The sequence below is a fragment of the Protomyctophum bolini genome, assembly GCF_963924005.1.
Source record: "Protomyctophum bolini genome assembly, chromosome: 1".
Lineage (NCBI taxonomy): Eukaryota > Metazoa > Chordata > Actinopteri > Myctophiformes > Myctophidae > Protomyctophum > Protomyctophum bolini.
The window spans coordinates 506,055-527,345 of record NC_137862.1 but is presented as its reverse complement, the minus strand read 5'-3'; the positions used below and the strand labels follow the sequence as shown (position 1 = coordinate 527,345).

At 43.6% G+C, this 21,291-nt stretch overlaps 1 protein-coding gene across 1 annotated transcript in view; it reads right to left on the bottom strand.

The window, feature by feature from the left end:
• Positions 1–20,911, bottom strand: part of LOC308321446 (uncharacterized protein) — a 32,648-nt gene extending 11,737 nt beyond the window's left edge. Inside the window, exons 1-18 of the mRNA XM_080772335.1 lie at positions 20,837–20,911; positions 17,317–18,349; positions 15,249–15,776; positions 14,791–15,034; positions 13,490–13,551; positions 11,786–12,023; positions 11,356–11,429; positions 10,532–10,763; positions 9,070–9,131; positions 8,468–8,663; positions 7,318–7,391; positions 2,975–3,257; positions 2,013–2,153; positions 1,659–1,834; positions 1,272–1,533; positions 964–1,064; positions 594–837; positions 75–181 (exon numbers count right to left, since the gene is read on the bottom strand). Coding sequence (XP_080628461.1) covers positions 75–181; positions 594–837; positions 964–1,064; positions 1,272–1,533; positions 1,659–1,834; positions 2,013–2,153; positions 2,975–3,257; positions 7,318–7,391; positions 8,468–8,663; positions 9,070–9,131; positions 10,532–10,763; positions 11,356–11,429; positions 11,786–12,023; positions 13,490–13,551; positions 14,791–15,034; positions 15,249–15,776; positions 17,317–18,318 — 4,026 coding nt within the window. The 5' untranslated portion in view covers positions 18,319–18,349; positions 20,837–20,911. The remainder of the gene's footprint in view (positions 1–74; positions 182–593; positions 838–963; positions 1,065–1,271; positions 1,534–1,658; positions 1,835–2,012; positions 2,154–2,974; positions 3,258–7,317; positions 7,392–8,467; positions 8,664–9,069; positions 9,132–10,531; positions 10,764–11,355; positions 11,430–11,785; positions 12,024–13,489; positions 13,552–14,790; positions 15,035–15,248; positions 15,777–17,316; positions 18,350–20,836) is intronic.
• Positions 20,912–21,291: the final 380 nt, after the last annotated feature.

Below are 21,291 nucleotides of genomic sequence, written 5' to 3'. Positions count from 1 at the left end.
AAACCAAAAGACAAATCAATTATATAAATGAAGAGCAAATCCTAGTTATCTGTACACAATACAACTCTAACTACCTCCTGAAGGGTGTAATATCTCCATCCATGTACCTGTTTGTTGTCTCCAACATGAGACGATGACACAGGGGGAGCAGGGGAGAAATGGTCCAGAAAGTCAAAGATGTCTAGAACAAAAAACAAAACAGCAATGAATTTCATTCAGCCAAACATTATGTCCATGCATTAATCATTACTGTTCACTGTGCTGGAATGTAATAAAGTCTCCTATATTCAACTAAACTTTTAGATATTGCTAAAACATCAAAATAACATCTATCTACTTCAGCTACATCCGGGATAGCGCCGTGTGCGTCGCTAAATGTGCTCCGTTGCTGCAAATGGATGGGAGCTCTGATTTAATGGTCCTAAATACCCCCGGGCGTTAGTGGTGTTAATAAAGTGGCCAATGTGGCACAGTACACCTACTGTATATAAGATTATACCTCTCTCTGGTGAATCACAGTACACCTACTGTATATAAGATAACACCTCTCTATCTCTGGTGAATCAGTACACCTACTGTATATAAGACAATACCTCTCTCTGGTGAATCCAGCACCTGGGATTCAGACACGGGTCTGCCGCACTGTGGTGGAGCGTTGGCATCGCTACCTTCCATCTCCTGGTCCTTTCTACGCCGTTTGGCTGGAGACTTCTTTTCTGTGCAAGTCTTTGGTTGACCTTTTGGACATTTCTGTCTTCCCTTTGTTTTAGTCGTAGACGTCCTACGCCCAGAGGAGGTCGACCGCTGAACGCTCAGAGATGAATCCACCTCTGGAGTCTGAAAAGAGGCCCCAATAAGTTACTAAATGGCATTGTGAGACAGAGGGGTAAAAAAAAAAAGGGTGGAGTGAGCAGGTTGGAGGCATAACTCCTAGTTATCTGTACACAATACAACTTTAACTACCTCCTGAAGGGTGTAATATCTCCATCCATGTACGTTGTCTCCAACATGAGACGATGACACAGGGGGAGGAGGGGAGAAATGGTCCAGAAAGTCAAAGATGTCTAGAACGAAAAAAAGAACAGCAATGAATTTCACTCACCCCAACATTATGTCCATAATTCATTATATTCACTATACTTGCATGTGCTAAATCTCCTATATTCAACTAAACTTTAACGATGTGAGTTCTGTGAATTGTATAATTGTAAGTGTCAAATCTCCCTTTTCTAGAAGTTGGAAAAAACCTGGCAAGAAATGTTTGTAAATACCTCTCTCTGGTGTATCTGGTGAATCCAACTCCTTTCTACACTGTGGTGGAGCGTTGGCATGGCTACCTTCCATCTCCTGGTCCTTTCCTCCTGGTCCTTCCATCTTTTGGTCCTTTCTACGTCGTTTGGCTGGAGGCTTCTTTTCTGTGGAAGACTTTGGTTGACCTTTTGGACATTTCTGTCTTCCCTTTGGGCGTAGGACTTCTACGACTAAAGCAGAGGTCGACTGCTGAACGCTCAAAGATGAATCCACCTCTGGAGTCTGAAAAAAGCCCAATAAGTTACTAAATGGCATTGTGAGACAGAGGGGTCAAAAAAAAGGGTGGAGTGAGCAGGTATGACACAAAACAGCTTTAAATACCTCACTGTCCTAAAAGGTCCCATTACCTGTCCTTTGGTTCCAACAGGAGACAATGAAACAGGGGGTGGGATCAGGATGGCAACCGAGGATGTACAGTCTGGTGTGGAGGTAACAGAGGCTTCTGCTGTGTCCCATGGTTCACCTCTAGGTGGCGTGGTTGGTTCGCTTAAAAAAGAACTGCTGCGTATCAACTGTTCTGAGTCTGTGGGGAAGAGTGGAATGTCAAATGTCTAACAACATTACTTTACTACTGGGATCCAGTGTCCCCCCATGATGGGATCCAGCGTCCCCCCATGAGGGGATCCAGTGTCCCCCCATGAGGGGATCCAGTGTCCCCCCATGATGGGATCCAGCGTCCCCCCCAGTAAAGTCCCACTCACCCAAGGAGAAGTTGTGGAAGTGCTGGGGTAACCGTCTAGGTCTCTTCTCTGGAGAAACGGTTCTGGCTGCTTCTGGAGAACTCATCTTCACCTGCAGGCTGGACTCCATGGAGCGGTCCGGGCTCTCTGAATAGAGATTATCTATCAGAAAACACAATTAAATCATTAATGGCAATTATTTGTGTGACAATTAATAAAGTGGCCAATGTGGCAGAGTACACCTACTGTATATAAGATAATACCTCTCTCTGGAGAATCACAGTACACCTACTGTATATAAGATAATACCTCTCTCTGGAGAATCACAGTACACCTACTGTATATAAGATAATACCTCTCTCTGGAGAATCACAGTACACCTACTGTATATAAGATAATACCTCTCTCTGGTGAATCAGTACACCTACTGTATATAAGATAATACCTCTCTCTGGTGAATCAGTACACCTACTGTATATAAGATAATACCTCTCTCTGGTGAATCACAGTACACCTACTGTATATAAGACAATACCTCTCTCTGGTGAATCAGTACACCTACTGTATATAAGATAATACCTCTCTCTGGTGAATCAGTACACCTACTGTATATAAGATAATACCTCTCTCTGGAGAATCACAGTACACCTACTGTATATAAGATAACACCTCTCTCTGGTGAATCAGTACACCTACTGTATATAAGATAATACCTCTCTCTGGTGAATCACAGTACACCTACTGTATATAAGATAATACCTCTCTCTGGTGAATCACAGTACACCTACTGTATATAAGATAATACCTCTCTCTGGTGAATCAGTACACCTACTGTATATAAGATAATACCTCTCTCTGGAGAATCAGTACACCTACTGTATATAAGATAATACCTCTCTCTGGTGAATCAGTACACCTACTGTATATAAGATAATACCTCTCTCTGGTGAATCACAGTACACCTACTGTATATAAGATAATACCTCTCTCTGGTGGATCCAACTCCTGGGATTCAGACACGGGTCTGCCGCACTGTGGTGGAGCGTTGGCATCGCTACCTTCCATCTCCTGGTCCTTTCCTCCTGGTCCTTCCATCTCCTGGTCCTTTCCTCCTGGTCCTTCCATCTCCTGGTCCTTTCTACGCCGTTTGGCTGGAGACTTCTTTTCTGTGGAAGACCTTGGTTGACCTTTTTGTCTTCCCTTTGGGCGTAGGACTAAAGCAGAGGTCGACCGCTGAACGCTCAAAGATGAATCCACCTCTGGAGTCTGAAAAAAGCAGGCCCAATAAGTTACTAAATGGCATTGTGAGACAGAAAAAAAAGCAGGGGACTACATAGGGGGCATCTACACAAAACAGCTTTAAATACCCGACTGTCCTAAAAGGTGCTATTACCTGTCCTTTGGTTCCAACAGGAGACAATGAAACAGGGGGTGGGATCAGGACGGCAGCCGAGGATGCACAGTCTGGTGTGGAGCTAACAAAGGCTTCTGCTGTGTCCCATGGTTCACCTCTAGGTGGCGTGGTTGGTTCGCTTAAAAAGGAACTGCTGCGTATCACCTGTTCTGTGTCTGTGGGGAAGAGTGGAATGTCAAATGTCTAACAACATTACTGTACATCCACATGGTGCATAGTCTAACAACATTACTGTAATGTCTAACAACATTACTGTACAGCCACATGGTGCATAGCAGCTAGAGACCTTTACAGCCACATGGTGCATAGTCTAACAACATTACTGTAATGTCTAACAACATTACTGTACATCCACATGGTGCATAGTCTAACAACATTACTGTAATGTCTAACAACATTACTGTACATCCACATGGTGCATAGTCTAACAACATTACTGTAATGTCTAACAACATTACTGTACATCCACATGGTGCATAGTCTAACAACATTACTGTAATGTCTAACAACATTACTGTACAGCCACATGGTGCATAGCAGCTAGAGACCTTTACAGCCACATGGTGCATAGTCTAACAACATTACTGTAATGTCTAACAACATTACTGTACATCCACATGGTGCATAGTCTAACAACATTACTGTAATGTCTAACAACATTACTGTACATCCACATGGTGCACAGCAGCTAGAGACCTGCGGAGGAGCGGTGTGGATATTCATAATCCGCCCGTTATCCGACCGCATTAATTAATTATTCCAATTTATCAATCCGCAACCATCCGTGGATTGCGGGTGGTTGCGGTTTGCGAGATTTTGCCAAGATTTTGTGTGTGTTAAATATAATTGGATGGTTAAGTCAAAGTCTCAAGCAACACCACTGTGTAAGTATCAACATAATTGTGTATAATACGCATTATACAACAGGTCGTTTCGAGGAAGCAATCTGATTGGTGGCCGTGCTTAAACCACGATAACGACACGGCTAATCAGAACAAATAATCCAGCCGTGCTTTTCTCCCAGAGCGCAGCAGACTCGGAGGCGAGGCGAGGCTAGAGCTAGTTTCTGTTCTCCCAGAGCGCAGCAGACTCGGAGGCTAGGCGAGGCTAGAGCTAGTTTCTGTTCTCCCAGAGCGCAGCAGACTCGGAGGCTAGGCGAGGCTAGAGCTAGTTTCTGTTCTCCCAGAGCGCAGCAGACTCGGAGGCTAGGCGAGGCTAGAGCTAGTTTCTGTTCTCCCAGAGCGCAGCAGACTCGGAGGCTAGGCGAGGCTAGAGATAGTTTCTGTTCTCCCAGAGCGCAGCAGACTCGGAGGCTAGGCGAGGCTAGAGATAGTTTCTGTTCTCCCAGAGCGCAGCAGACTCGGAGGCTAGGCGAGGCTAGAGCTAGTTTCTGTTCTCTCAGAGCGCAGCAGACTCGGAGGCTAGGCGAGGCTAGAGCTAGTTTCTGTTCTCCCAGAGCGCAGCAGACTCGGAGGCTAGGCGAGGCTAGAGATAGTTTCTGTTCTCCCAGAGCGCAGCAGACTCGGAGGCTAGGCGAGGCTAGAGATAGTTTCTGTTCTCTCAGAGCGCAGCAGACTCGGAGGCTAGGCGAGGCTAGAGCTAGTTTCTGTTCTCTCAGAGCGCAGCAGACTCGGAGGCTAGGCGAGGCTAGAGCTAGTTTCTGTTCTCCCAGAGCGCAGCAGACTCGGAGGCTAGGCGAGGCTAGAGATAGTTTCTTGGCACATTTGTCGTCGTAGACATAGTGACTACATCTGTCATTGAAAAAAAATAGTATTTTGACGATTATCTTAGTTTTAAGGGCAACTGTTGTATAATTGCTTCTTACTACTGCGATACCCCATGATGGGATCCAGTGTCCCCCCATGAGGCGATCCAGCGTCCCCCATGATGGGATCCAGTGTCCCCACATGATGGGATCCAGTGTCCCCACATGATGGGATCCAGTGTCCCCCCATGAGGGGATCCAGTGTCCCCGCCTGAAGGGGATCCAGCGTCCCCCCATGATGGGATCCAGTGTCCCCCCATGAGGGGATCCAGTGTCCCCCCATGAGGGGATCCAGTGTCCCCGCCTGAAGGGGATCCAGCGTCCCCCCATGATGGGATCCAGTGTCCCCCCATGAGGGGATCCAGTGTCCCCCCATGAGGGGATCCAGTGTCCCCCCATGAGGGGATCCAGTGTCCCCCCAGTAAAGTCCCACTCCCACTCACCCAAGGAGAAGTTGTGTAAGTGCTGGGGTAACCGTCTAGGTCTCTTCTCCCGTCCTGCTGCTGGGAGCTCTGGATCTCTGGAGAAGGCAGCTGCTTCTGGAGAACTCGTCTTCACCTGCAGGCTGGACTCTGTAGAGCGCTCTGGGGTCTCTGAATAAAGATTGTCAGTCCTAACTGATGGTGGAGCGTTGGCATCGCTACCTTCCATCTCCTGGTCCTTTCTAGACCGGCGTTTGGCTGGAGGCTTCTTTTTTGTGCAAGTCTTTGGTTGACCTTTTGGACTTTTCTGTCTTCCTTTTGCTTTAGTTGTAGACGTCCTACGCCCAGAGGTGGACCGCTGAATGCTCAAAGATGAATCCACCTCTGGAGTCTGAAAAGAGGCCCAATAAGTTACTAAATGACATTGTGAGACGGAGGAGTAAAAGATCCCAAGTTGCAATGAATTGAAAAAACCTTTTGAAGAGTTAAAGAAAACCATTAAGCCCCTCCCCAAACTGCTCTGATCCAATCCACATCCACAGCTAAGCATAACATGCGTTAGACAAACCTCTCCACCAATAGTTTTCCTTATGATAAAACATTGTTTTAAGAAGAGAAATGTCACGCACATATTTTTCCAGTGCATACAGTAGGGCAGGCCTTGTTGACGGATTTGTGAAGGTCTGGTTCCAAAAATGAACCAGTATTTAACCCATTCTGACCGGGCACCCATTTTGGTGTTAGCATCATGTTATGCTTTACCTATTGAAAAATAGCAGATCTACAAGCTCATAGCGCGCCACCGAGTGGCGCGCTACGAGCTTGTAGGTCTGCTATTTTTGAAAAATCGAATAACTACTGACATTTTTAGAATCTGATCTCAGGTCAGAATGGGTTAATCAGACCAGTGTGTGTCCCGTGGAAACCTCGCATGAATCTGATCTCAGGTCAGAATGGGTTAATGTGTAAAATCCATGATATTTACATTGGAATGAATGAGCCTGGCTGGAAAGTGTGTGAGTGTCTAGTCTACGTAGCTAAAGGTGAATTATATAAATTAAAAGCAAATCCTAATCATTATCTGCACACAATGCATCTTTAAAGGCGCAGTGAAATGAAAAATAAGTTTTTCACACTTTTAGACCATATCTGTGGTCATCATATGGGCATACCTAACAATGGATGCCAAAACAATGGGAAAATTCTCATTTCTGTGTGTTTTTATATCAAAGGTCCATAAAAACGATTGTATTATTTATTTATTAAAACGAAAACGTGCTGCGTGATGACGTGTAGAGATACACATCGATAAAAGCCAATAAAAATGAAGCTCACATGTTTAATTCCCCATGTCTGCGCATCCATGCAACACAGCTGCTTCTGATTACAGATTACTCCGTTTTTATTTCCATTCAAGATAACATTCAGACAGTGTATTACTCGGTTTCAACTTAATCATCACGCTAAAATATGTATCTGAAAACATTATAGGGTAGAAATAAGCCACATAACAGTAAACTGGTTGTGCTGGGCGACCCTCTGATTTATAAACAAACAACACCACGCTGTTGCGCATAGCATTAGCCTGAAGGGATGCGACACTCTGATTGGTTCAGAAACTTCAGACCGGTGTTTCATGTGGAAACACCATTTTCAAGTTGTTCACCATTTCCGTTTCACTGCGCCTTTAAATACCTGCCAGATAGGTCTAACATTTTCTCATACCTGTTCGTTGGCTCCAACGTGAGACGATGGAATAGGGGGAGGTGGGGAGAAATGGTCCAGAAAGTCAAAGATGTCTATCAAAAACAAAACGGAAATTAAGTTTACTCACCCAAACAATGCCACATATGTCCACAATCCATTACTTTTACTGTGCTGGCATGCACTAAATCTCCCATTTTAACCCATTCTGACCTGAGATCAGATTCATACGAGGTTTCCACTGGACACACACTGGTCTGATGAACCCATTCTGACCTGAGATCAGATTCTAAAAATGTCAGTCGTTCTTCGAATTTTTCAAAAATAGCAGACCTACAAGCTCGTATCGCGCCACTCGGTGGCGCGATATGAGCTTGTAGATCTGCTATTTTTCAATAGGTAAAGCATAACATGATGCTAACACCAAAATGGGTGCCCGGTCAGAATGGGTTAACAGGTTTCATTTTTTTAAATTTGTACATGACGGAAAATTGAAGGTTGATCATAACTTTATTACGCAGCCGTCTATGAGAGACTTTAACGATGATAAGATTTTACAGTGGCAAATCTTCCTTTTCTAGAATAAACCTGGCAAAATATACATATGCAAGCATTATTTTCATATTTTTATATGTCAAACTCAAGGCCCGGGGGCCAAATCAGGCCCGTGAATGAATTATCTTTGGCCCGCTTTGGGATGATATTTTAATTAGTACTAGAACTGGCCCTCTAGTATATTGCACGGACCACCATAATACTACAAGTCCCAGAATGCATTTGATTTACTTTCTCATTTTACTATGAAAGCAGTGCTTGGTGAGGATCGTAGAACAGGAAACTGAGTTTAATAACAATGCATTTTCTTTTTTGCCGTTTGCCGTTGAAACACAGTCCGGCCCTCGACTTGTACCAATTTCTTTATTTTGGCCCACTGTGTATTTGAGTTTGACAATGCGGCTTAGGGGAACGATAGATGAACAATTGAAGATTCTAATTCTGTACTTGACTCATTTTCAATCTATATCAGACCAGATGTGGTGTGGCTCACGCTAGCCATAGTCATTTATCCTCTCTGATGGCATTGTATTGCAACTCTGACTTCTGGTAAAAAAATAAATCTTGCTCAGATTAATAAAGTGACCAATATAGAACCTAGGAAAAAATACGATACCTCTCTCTGGTGAATCCAACTGGCTACCTTCCATCTCCTGGTCCTTTCTAGACCGGCGTTTGGCTGGAGGCTTCTTTTCTGTGCAAGTCTTTGGTTGACCTTTTGGACATTTCTGTCTTCCTTTTGCTTTAGTCGTAGACGTCCTACGCCCAGAGGTCGACCGCTGAACGCTCAAAGATGAATCCACCTCTGGAGTCTGAAAAGAGCCCAATAAGTTACTAAATGACATTGTGAGACAGAGGAGTCATAAAAAGGTGGGGTGAGCAGGTTGGAGGCAGTTTGAATTAGTTAAACAGAAAAGATTAATCAATGAAATAAATTAAGAGACAATTCTAACCGTTAACTGTAGGGGGTTATGTATGACACCATACAACTTTATACACCCAACGTATAGTAGGTCTGGATCTGAACACCTGTCTGTCTGAAGGTCGTTATACACCTGTCTGTCTGAAGGTCTTTATATACCTGTCTGTCTGAAGGAGGTCATTATAAACCTGTCTGTCTGAAGGTCTTTATACCCGTCTGTCTGAAGAAGGTCTTTATACACCTGTCTGTCTGCAGAAGTAGGTCTGGATCTGAAACAGTCTAGTATTTCCTATTACCTGTCCGTTGGCTCCTCCTACAGATGGCAGGTTGGATAAAAAGTCCAAAAAGTCGAAGACGTCTAGAACATAAAACAAACAAAAAAGCAATTTCACTCACCCAGACAACATTTAAAAAACGGCATTGAATTTCACTCGCACAAACATGTCCAAAAATCAATTACTTTCACAGTGCTAGCCTACACTAAACCTCCTATATTCAACTAAACTTTTAGAAATTGTTAAAACATCAAAATAGCCTTATGAAATCAAACGATGCTTGGCAAACAGTGAGACTCGTTTTATGATCATTTTATAACTTTTAATTTGGACTTGACATGATCAACCATCTATAAAACAGAAATGTGATTCAACAGTGGCAAATCTCCCTTTTGTAGAACGTTGGAATAAACCTTTTAAGTTATGTATGCAAGCATTATTTTCACATTTTTAAAGAACATTTCAGTTTGGAATTATGTTATGCTTTAGCTATTGACAAACAGCAGATCTACAAGCTCATAGCGCGGCACCGAATGCCACTCTATGAGCTTGTACATCTGCTATTTTTCACCACACTTTTTGGCCAAAAGGGGATTTGTTTCCACCGGGGAAAAAAATACTTTTAGTTACTGCACTGCGCCGATATTGCCCAGAGAAAAGCCTCAGAGAATATTTTTCCTCCGGGGAAAAAAACTCCCTTTCTGGCCAAAAAGTACAGTTTATACGTGTGGTGGGAGGGAGGGACAGTGCCGCGCTATGAGCTTGTAGATCTGCTATTTTTCAATAGCTAAAGTAGAACATAATGCTTTAAACACCAGAAGGGGTTCGCTCACGCTATGACACACAGATCATAATTCATCCTCTGTACTGTCAAAGCATTGTATTAATTCATCCTCTGTACTGTCAAAGCATTGTATTAATTCATCCTCTGTACTGTGATAGCATTGTATTAATTCATCCTCTGTACTGTGATAGCATTGTATTAATTCATCCTCTGTACTGTGATAGCATTGTATTAATTCATCCTCTGTACTGTGATAGCGTTGTATTAATTCATCCTCTGTACTGTGATAGCATTGTATTAATTCATCCTCTGTACTGTGATAGCGTTGTATTAATTCATCCTCTGTACTGTCAAAGCATTGTATTAATTCATCCTCTGTACTGTGATAGCATTGTATTAATTCATCCTCTGTACTGTGATAGCATTGTATTAATTCATCCTCTGTACTGTGATAGCATTGTATTAATTCATCCTCTGTACTGTGATAGCATTGTATTAATTCATCCTCTGTACTGTGATAGCATTGTATTAATTCATCCTCTGTACTGTGATAGCATTGTATTGATACTGTACATCCTCTGTACTGTGATAGCATTGTATTGTAACTCTGACTTCATTTCCAGTTCAAATCTCTCTCATCAGATTAATAACGTGACCAACCGAAGACCACAGAAAACCTACAGTGTGTAAAATGAATACCTCTCTCTGGAGAATCCAACTCCTGGGATTCAGACATCTCCTGGTCCTTTCCTCCTGGTCCTTCCATCTCCTGGTCCTTTCTAGACCGACGTTTGGCTGGAGACTTCTTTTCTGTGCAAGTCTTTGGTTGACCTTTTGGACATTTCTGTCTTCCCTTTGTTTTAGTCGTAGACGTCCTACGCCCAGAGGAGGTCGACCGCTGAACGCTCAGAGATGAATCCACCTCTGGAGTCTGAAAAGAGGCCCAATAAGTTACTAAATGGCATTGTGAGACGGAGGAGTCATAAAAGGTAGAGTGAGCAGGTTGGAGGCAGACTCTTGACAACCTTCAGTACCAAGGAGAAATTAAATTACAGGCAGTTTGAAGAGTTAAAAAAACCAAAAGACTAAATATATAAATTAATCCTAACCGGTACTCAATTAAGCAATATTACACGAGAGGGTGTGGTTTCACTTCAGTGATGCTTGCGGAACTTGACTTTGTCTCGTTCCTGACCGCATCACTGTCGTGGCAATAATCACGTTAAACAACACCCTCGAGTGTAATATTGCAATTCTACAACAGTTACCCTTAAAACTAAGAAAATCGCTGAAAGAATATATTTTTTAATGACAGATGTAGTCACTACGACCACAAATGTCCCAAAAGCGGCTGAATTATTTGTTTTGATTAGGTGGTGAACGGTGCTGGTTTGATCCACGGCTAGAAGCCGTTTCAACCAATCAGATTGCTTCCTCGAAACGACCTGTTGTAGAATACAGCTTTAACTACCTCCTGAAGGGTGTAATATTATAATAAATATAGTTTAATAATTTCCATCTACCTGTTCTTTGGCTCCAACATGAGACGATGACACAGGGGGAGGTGGGGAGAAATGGTCCAGAAAGTCGAAGATGTCTATAAAATAAAATACAAAAACAGCAATGAATTCCACTCACCCCAACATATACATATAATCATTTATTTTCACCATACTGGCATGCGTTAGTCTCCTACATTCAACTAAACTTTTTAGATATTGTTAAAACACACAAAATAGCCTTATGAAATCCAAAGATGCCTGGTGAACAGTGATTTTTCAAACACAGTTCTTATATGAGGCGATCTAAACCCTACGGGGATTACAATGCAAATAAAAAGTACATGAACTTCGGTGCTGTATTGTACCTCCGATTCACGGTTAAAATCTCTCTCTCATCAGAATATGGGAATGAAGTGACCAATATGGCACAGAACACCCAAGTACTAAATACCTCTCTCTGGTGAATCCAACTCCTGGGATTCAGACGTGAGTCTGCTGCACTGTGGTGGAGCGTTGGCATCGCTACCTTCCTGGTCCTTTTTATTCCGCCGTTTGGCTGGAGGCTTCTTTTCTGTGCAAGTCTTTGGTTGAACTTTTGGACATTTCTGTCTTCCCTTTGCTTTAGTCGTAGAATTCTTAAGCCCAGAGGTCGACCGCTGAATGCTCAAAGATGAATCCACCTCTGGAGTCTGAAATGAGCAGGCCCAATAAGTTATTAAAACAGTTTAAGTGCCATAAACGTTAAGACGAGTTGAATCCAATTATGCACTGATTGCCATGGACGATAAAACGATTTTAATCCTTTTTTTATTTTATTTTTTTAATCCATATTTAGAAAATTCCTCTAATCTGGTGTACAGGTGATGACATGCACATTACATGCATAATAGAATTACATTTTCTTTCTTTTTTTTATAATGGGCTAATTGGCAACCAAAGCCAAAACTGGTGACCACCAGGTGGCGCTGAAAGAGTATTAAATGACATTGTGAGACAGAGGAGTCATAAAGGGTAGAGTGAGCAGGGTGGAGGCAGCAGACTCTCAATCTAAAGGGTAGAGTGAGCAGGGTGGAGGCAGCAGACTCTCAATCTAAAGGGTAGAGTGAGCAGGGTGGAGGCAGCAGACTCTCAATCTAAAGGGTAGAGGCAGCAGGGTGGAGGCAGCAGACTCTCAATCTAAAGGGTAGAGGCAGCAGGGTGGAGGCAGCAGACTCTCAATCTAAAGGGTAGAGTGAGCAGGGTGGAGGCAGCAGACTCTCAATCTAAAGGGTAGAGGCAGCAGGGTGGAGGCAGCAGACTCTCAATCTAAAGGGTAGAGTGAGCAGGGTGGAGGCAGCAGACAGTCATAAAGGGTAGAGTGAGCAGGGTGGAGGCAGCAGACAGAGGAGTCATAAAGGGTAGAGTGAGCAGGGTGGAGGCAGCAGACTCTACAGAGGAGTCATAAAGGGTAGAGTGAGCAGGGTGGAGGCAGCATTGTGAGACAGAGGAGTCATAAAGGGTGGAGTGAGCAGGGTAGAGGCAGCAGACTCTCAATCTAAGGTGCAATTAGTTAAACAAAAAGACTGATCAACAAAAGACCAATTATATAAATTAAGATAAAATCCTAATCATTAACTGTAAATAAATACCTGCCAGAAAGGTCTATTATTTTAATACCTGCCAGAAAGGTCTATTATTTTAATACCTGCCAGAAAGGTCTATTATTTTAATACCTGCCAGAAAGGTCTATTATTTTAATACCTGCCAGAAAGGTCTATTATTTTAATACCTGCCAGAAAGGTCTATTATTTTAATACCTGCCAGAAAGGTCTATTATTTTAATACCTGCCAGAAAGGTCTATTATTTTAATACCTGCCAGAAAGGTCTATTATTTAATCATTAACTGTAAATACCTGCCAGAAAGGTCTATTATTTAATCATTAACTGTAAATACCTGCCAGAAAGGTCTATTATTTAATCATTAACTGTAAATACCTGCCAGAAAGGTCTATTATTTTAATTAAATCCTAATCATTAACTGTAAATACCTGCCAGAAAGGTCTATTATTTTAATTAAATCCTAATCATTAACTGTAAATACCTGCCAGAAAGGTCTATTATTTTATAATCATTAACTATAAATACCTGCCAGAAAGGTCTATTATTTTCCCATACCTGTTTGTTGGCTCCAACAATAGGGGGTGGGGGGGAGAAATAGTCCAGAAAGTCATAGATGTCTAGAATAAAACAAAGAGCAATGCATTTCACTCACCCAAACATACATTAATAATTACATTATACATTAAAACACGCATAACCCATTACTTTCACTGTGTTGGCATGATGCGCTAAATCCCTCAATTCCAAAGACATGTTTAGAATGATAATCATCAAAATAGGTGGAGGGAAAACCACAGTATACAGTTGTCCAGATATTAGTTAATAGACTCATACGTAATGTTACATTAATTCCTGTACCATCTTCACAGTGAATATGCGTATGCTTATCAATGTCACTTTAAAGCCAGAATTCATGCTGTCACATTTTCAGGACAATACCAATTAATAGACCAGATGAATTAACACTATAGAATTTTTTTTTTCTGAGCATAGTAATTAAAAATGTAAAAAGGTGATTTTACCCTGTTCTGACCTGCCATGTCATTATTAAAAGGTTACATCACTACATTCTGATAGTTCATCATTGCTATGGAGATTTTATTCAGTCTCTCCAGCTCTTTAATAAACAGTTAATAAACAGAACTTTCTTTTTTTTAGGTAGATGACCTTTTTATTTTAGATTTCTTCCTTTTCTGAGAGAGTAGCTATTAATGAGCTTCATTTTTTATAGTGTTCCAGTTCCAATTGTGTCTGCTCATTTATTTGTGTGATCACTTTACAGTTCCACGTGTTTAATCTGTATCCTGACTGCATTTTCTAGCATGATTGGATAAAATTGATATCCCAGTTTCAGTCGCCGGTTAAAACCTTTCATCATCAGACTAATAGAGCGTCGCAGTCCCGCCCCCTTTCAGAACGACGAGTGGCCCAGGAAATGATTCTCCGTTCATTTTCTCCATAGGCTTTTCAAAAAGTATTTATTTACAGACGGTTACGACAAAGCCAACTCGGATCGTGACAAATCATGACAATAAAAACAAATATTTTGGGCCGATCAAATAATTAGTATTAAGAAAAACAAAACAAATAGTGTTGTCTCCTGCCTTCATTTTATTCTTTCAAATTATTTGATCGGCACAAAATATTGTGTTCATTGTCATGATTTGTCACGATCCGAGTTAGCTTTGTCTGCGGCGTAACCGTCTTTATATAAATACTTTTTAAAAAGCCTATGGAGAAAATGAATGGAGAATCATTTCCTGGGCCACTCGTCGTTCTGAAAGGGGGCGGGACTGCGACGTTCTATAAGGTGACCAAAATAGCACAGAAGACCTACAGTATGTAAAATACGATACCTCTCTCTGGTGGATCCAACTCCTGGGATTCAGACACGGGTCTGCCGCACTGTGGTGGAGCGTTGGCATCGCTACCTTCCATCTCCTGGTCCTTTCTACGCCGTTTGGCTGGAGACTTCTTTTCTGTGCAAGTCTTTGGTTGACCTTTTGGACATTTCTGTCTTCCCTTTGTTTTAGTCGTAGACGTCCTACGCCCAGAGGAGGTCGACCGCTGAACGCTCAAAGATGAATCCACCTCTGGAGTCTGAAAAGAGGCCAATAAGTTACTAAATGACATTGTGAGACAAATGGGTTAAAAAAAGAAAAGGTGGAGGCAGACTCCCTCCCAAGGTGAAATTAATTTACAGGCAGTTTGGAGAAGAAAATCTAAAGATTAATCAATGAAATAAATGAAGACAATTCTAAGCATTAGCGGGCTTGTATGACACAATACAGACTGTCCTAAAAGGTGCTATTACCTGTCCTTTGGTTCCAACAGGAGACAATGAAACAGGGGGTGGGATCAGGATGGCAGCCGAGGATGCACAGTCTGGTGTGGAGCTAACAGAGGCTTCTGTTACTTCTGGCGCTGTTGGTAAGCAACTCTCAGGGGATTCGCTTAAAAGAGAACCGCTGCGTATCAACCGTCCTGCGGGTTCTGTGGGGGAGAGTGGAAGAGGGTTCTGTTCTGGTGGTTCTGTGGTGGAGAGTGGAAGAGGGTTCTGTTCTGATGGTTCTGTGGGGGAGAGGGGAAGAGGGTTCTGTTCCGATGGTTCTGTGGGGGAGAGTGGAAGAGGGTTCTTCTGTTCTGGTGGTTCTGTGGGGGAGAGGGGAAGAGGGTTCTGTTCTGATGGTTCCTTTCTAGACCGGCGTTTGGTGACCGGAGTCCTGGTTTCTCTGCGGGTCCTCGGTTGACGTTTTTGTCGTGGTGCCGTTGCTTCAGTCGGAGCGTTCAGAAGTGGACCTCCTGCCCCGGGAATACTACGAGACCCATCGACCTCCAGTGTCTGCAAAACAACAGGGTCCAATAACGGTTACTAAAACGGCACTGTGAGACAGTCGGGTCCAGAAATGAGGTTATCGGCGGACTCTGGACAGAGTCAACCCATTCTGAACGGGAACGGATAGCATTACTTTATACTTTAGCTATTGAAGAATAGCAGATCTACGTGAAGAATAGCAGATCTACTCGGCAGATCTACTCGGCAAGGATACTACAGCTCGTAGCGCCCGAGCCATGAGGCCCATAGGGGCAGGAGCCTATCTCCTGTTTCTGTAGCCATGAGGCCCATAGGGCAGGAGCCTATCTCCTGTTTCTGTAGCCATGAGGCCCATAGGGGCAGGAGCCTATCTCCTGTTTCTGTAGCCATGAGGCCCATAGGGCAGGAGCCTATCTCCTGTTTCTGTAGCCATGAGGCCCATAGGGGCAGGAGCCTATCTCCTGTTTCTGTAGCCATGAGGCCCATAGGGCAGGAGCCTATCTCCTGTTTCTGTAGCCATGAGGCCCATAGGGCAGGAGCCTATCTCCTGTTTCTGTAGCCATGAGGCCCATAGGGGCAGGAGCCTATCTCCTGTTTCTGTAGCCATGAGGCCCATAGGGCAGGAGCCTATCTCCTGTTTCTGTAGCCATGAGGCCCATAGGGGCAGGAGCCTATCTCCTGTTTCTGTAGCCATGAGGCCCATAGGGCAGGAGCCTATCTCCTGTTTCTGTAGCCATGAGGCCCATAGGGCAGGAGCCTATCTCCTGTTTCTGTAGCCATGAGGCCCATAGGGCAGGAGCCTATCTCCTGTTTCTGTAGCGTGAGGCAGCTTGATGTACAAGTACACCCCTTGGACATGACGCTAGTATGTCCCAATCCAACCCTTGATGCCGAGTGTCAAGCAGGGAGGCACTGGGTCCCATTTTTACAGTCTTTGGTATGACCCGGCCGGGGATTGAACCCCGACCTCCCAGTCTCAGGGCGGACACTCTAACCACAAGGCCACTGAGCTACGAGCTGTGTAGATCTGCTATTTTTGAAAAACCATGAACATGTGGTGCAAATCTTTTATATTATATTCTTTTTATAACGCTTTTAACTCAAATCTTTGCTTCTGGGGGGGGGGGGGTCCCTGGAACAACATATTTTCAGATGGGGGTCCGCAGCCAAATACAGATAATTCTGGGGGTCCTTGACATGAAAAAGGTTGACATAGAAAGATACTGTAGGTTTCTTTCAGAAATCCGTTAGGATTCAGAAGCCTTTTTTATTATTATTTATGTCCAGAATGGGTTAAAAACAGAAACAATCAAAAGTTGTATCAATTAACCCATTTTGGGGCGGAAACTCCTTTTGGTATTAGCATTATGTCATGCTTTAGCTATTGAAAAATAGCAGATCTACAAGCTCATAGCCCGCCACCGAGTGGCGCGCTACGAGCTTGTAGGTCTGCTATTTTTGAAAAATTGAAGAACGACTGACATTTTTAGAATCTGATCTCAGGTCAGAATGGGTTAAATGCTAATCCTAATCGTTATCTGTATCACACAACGCAGCTTTAGATTACCTGTCTAATATCTCCCAGCTCCTCTTTGGCTCCAACAGGAGACGATGAGGATCTGCAGTCTGGTGTCTGGAAGTCACTACCGTCCATCTCCTGGTCCTGGGCTGGACGCTGACCACTGGAGTCAGTCTGGGCCGTGGGATGTTGTCCACTGGAGTCAGTCTGGGCCGTGGGATGGTGTCCACTGGAGTCAGTCTGGGCCGTGGGATGTTGTCCACTGGAGTCAGTCTGGGCCGTGGGATGTTGTCCACTGGAGTCAGTCTGGGCCGTGGGATGTTGTCCACTGGAGTCAGTCTGGGCCGTGGGATGTTGTCCACTGGCGTCAGTCTGAGCCGTGGGAGCTTGACCACTGGCGTCAGTCTGGGCCGTGGGATGTTGTCCACTGGCGTCAGTCTGGGCCGTGGGATGTTGACCACTGGCGTTAGGAATAGAAGATGATGGGATCATTGGGATGGCAGCCGAGGAGCTGCCAGGGGATGGGATCATTGGCATGGCAGCCGAGGAGGACCTGCCAGGGGATGGGATCATTGGGATGCAGTCCGGTGCGGAGTTCACCGAGGCTTCTTCCCATGTTTGTCCCTCGCCCCTCGTCAGAGCGGTCGGGGACAAAGTCCCGGTGCATTGGTTCGTTAGCGTGGTCGGGGACGAACTCCCGGGGCGTTGGCTCGTCAGCGCGGTGGGGGACAAACTCCCGGGGAGTTGGCTCAGAAGAGAAGCGCTGTGTCTGTCCCACGGCTGTCCCTCGCCTCTCGTCAGCACGGTGGGGGACAAACTCCCGGGGCGTTGGCTCAGAAGAGAAGCGCTGCGTGTGTCTATGTCCCACGGCTGTCCCTCGCCTCTCGTCAGCGAGGTTGGGGACAAACTCCCGGGGCGTTGGCTCAGAAGAGAAGCGCTGCGTGTGTCTATGTCCCACGGCTGTCCCTCGCCTCTCGACGTTGGCGGGAACGGTAAAGAAGTCCCCAGGGGGGACTTGCTCAGTAGGGGTAGAGCTGAAGTGACCTCCATCACATCAACTCGATCTGCTGTCGGTTACCATCTGCCACAAACAGAAGCAGAGAAACAGGGATTTATATTCAGATTCAGACTTTCATTACTTTGCACATATTCAGAAATGCAACTGGCGAGGCGACCTCTCCAAAATGTTACACCTCTGGGGCTGATCTAAAGATTCTTAAGGCTCATACATAGTCTGGATTTGCGGTGGTGGGGTGACCACCGAACTACAAAATGACGTCACGAGCCGTGGTGAAGAGCAAACCACCGCCACCGCTCCAGCCCTTCTCTCTGTTTTTACTCACCACCGCTCAACGTTATTTCAGCTCCGGTGGTCACCTCACCACCGAAAATCCAGACTATGAATAGTTCTTAAGAAGGCATTTAGTGCACGGATTAATGCATTTAAGGATTATTATGATACCGATTATGATTCCTTGCCACTTTCAAAAGCAATGCTGGAAGTCTTTAAATAACTGTTATATGTTGTGCCCTGACATTAGTGTGAATGGTTAGAATGACATAAAGAAAAATAAAAAAAATAAATGGGACTGTATATAAACACATTCACTTTGGGACGGTTCAAATTGTAGGTTCCAAGGCGTTGGTGAAAAATGTTAGTCTGGAGCAGATCTCCTGGGCAGGAAACCGTTGTTCCTGAGCCCTGCTATAGAGCGTCGCAGTCCCACCCGCTTTCATGACGACGCCAGGCCCAGGAAATGAATCCCAATGCATTTTTTCCTCATAGACATTTCAAAACGTATTTATTTAAAGACCTTTTAAGTGTCGTACGAAGCCAACTCAAGTCGTGACACAATACACAATATTTTGGATCAAACAAATAATTACAAAGAAGAAAAACAACAAAAAAGGTGTTCTAATTCTTTGTTTGGCCCAAAACATTGTGTTTGTTGTCATGATTTATCACGACAAGAGTTGTCTTTGTCTGCGGCGTAAACGTCTTTAAATAAATACTTTCTGAAAAGTCTATGAGAAAAATGAACGGGTATTTCTTTTTTCCGGGTATCTCGAGGGGGCGGGACTGTGACGCTCTATATGCAGCGTGGAGGACGCTATATTACGCGACGCGATATAATTATAATAATTATTAATAATAATTAAGATATCCTTGGGCAGGAACCTGTTTGTTCGTGAGTTGCGGGGCTAATGTGGGCGGCTGAGAACAAACCCTGCCAGGACTTTGTAACACTACAACAACCTGCTAAAATCATCTTGTATCACTTCTTAATGCTTCACAAATAAAACAGCATCCTTCTCATCAATGAGAAGGTGGTGGACATCATGTGATCAACAGTCTCAATTTGATTTTACCTCCTTACGTGATGTTTTATATAGATGTGTATATATTTGTGCGTCTCTAAATGTTGTGATGAATTGAACATGGTGGACCGTGTTGTAAACCAGTGTAACGCTCTATCAGTGTGTCGTCCACAGTAAAGGCCTATTCATAGTCTGGATTTTCAGTGATGAGGTGACCACCGCTCCGGTGGTGAGCTGACCACCGGAGCTGAAATAACGTTGAGCGGTGGTGAGTAAAAACAGAGAGAAAGGGCTGGAGCGGCGGTGGTTTGCTCTTCACCGCGGCTCAGTGACGTCATGTTTTAGTTCGGTGGTCACCTCACCACCGAAAATCCAGACTATGTATGAGCCTTAACAGTCTCTGTATTGAGTTGTAATTTCATGTGAAAGTTACCCATTCTGCAAAATGATAATAAATACTTCTATCTATCTATCCATCCATCCATCCAGACACAGACAGACAGACAGACATACAGACAAAAGGCAAGTGTGGACACTGATTTTAGCCAACTGTTAAGTCAAGTGTTCACAATAATGTAAGTAATAATATGCGTATTAACAACAACAGGTCACCTAGACGACGGAAGTCAATCTATCCATTTAAATGTTCTGATGGAGGACCCTAGCTGTCACCCTCGTGTAAACAAGTGCTTTTTCTGGTTTTACCCTATAGCAGATTTTGTATTGACCTGTACTTTCCTTGAACAGTTCAACAGTAGTACCCACCCATTCTACTTGATTGATTTATTTATTGAAATATGTATTAACAGTTTGCAGAATTACAGACTGTTAACTGTGAGTGGACGACCCAATAAAGCATTACACTTGTGACTTGTTTACAAGAGGGTCCACCATGTTCAAATCATCAAAACATTTAGAGCCGTACAAATAGACACTTAGCAAAAGAACAGAACAGGAATAAAACTCTTAATACCTTTTTCAATCAATCAATCAAAGCTAAAACATACAGCATTAAGTCATTTTGAACATACCGTCCCGTCCCTCCCTGTCTGTGAACTGCGACCTCACCTCAGTGTGCTAAAACAGCTAACGGTTGGTTAGCTTTAGCAAACAACAACAACAACGTTAGGTTTTGGCGTTACTCTAGCGAACATAAAACCACTGATTAAAAAAACAACATTTAGCGACTGTAACACGTCGCATTTCCGTGTGTGAATAATGTTATCGACCAATAAGGTTAGGTACTTACCAAAGTGTCTACTCTGACTCTACTAGCATGAAGTTATTATAATGTTGTCAACTTGTTTCCCACCCAACTGCCCAAAGAGGAGGAGGGTTAGCAAGAAGCACCAACTACACTTTACTTCCTGTATCTGCTTGAAGGGGGCGTGGTCAATATTAGCAGACGGGCAGAATGTTAACCATTCCCTATTATTATTATTAGTATATTAATTTCCAATGGGAGAACCATTCCTTATCAATTATTATTATTATTAGCCTATTAGTAGTATTTAGCATTAATATTAATATTAATATTAATAGACCATTTGTAGTCAAATTGCGCCAATGAAGTTCGCCCATCTTCATACATAGACCATCTTTGACTACATGCTCAGCAACAACTGACAGCAAGTCAACTTCCGGCTAATGTAGTGGCCTTCAAAGTAAAACCATCCCAGAGTAATCTAGTAAGAGAGTGGCGAC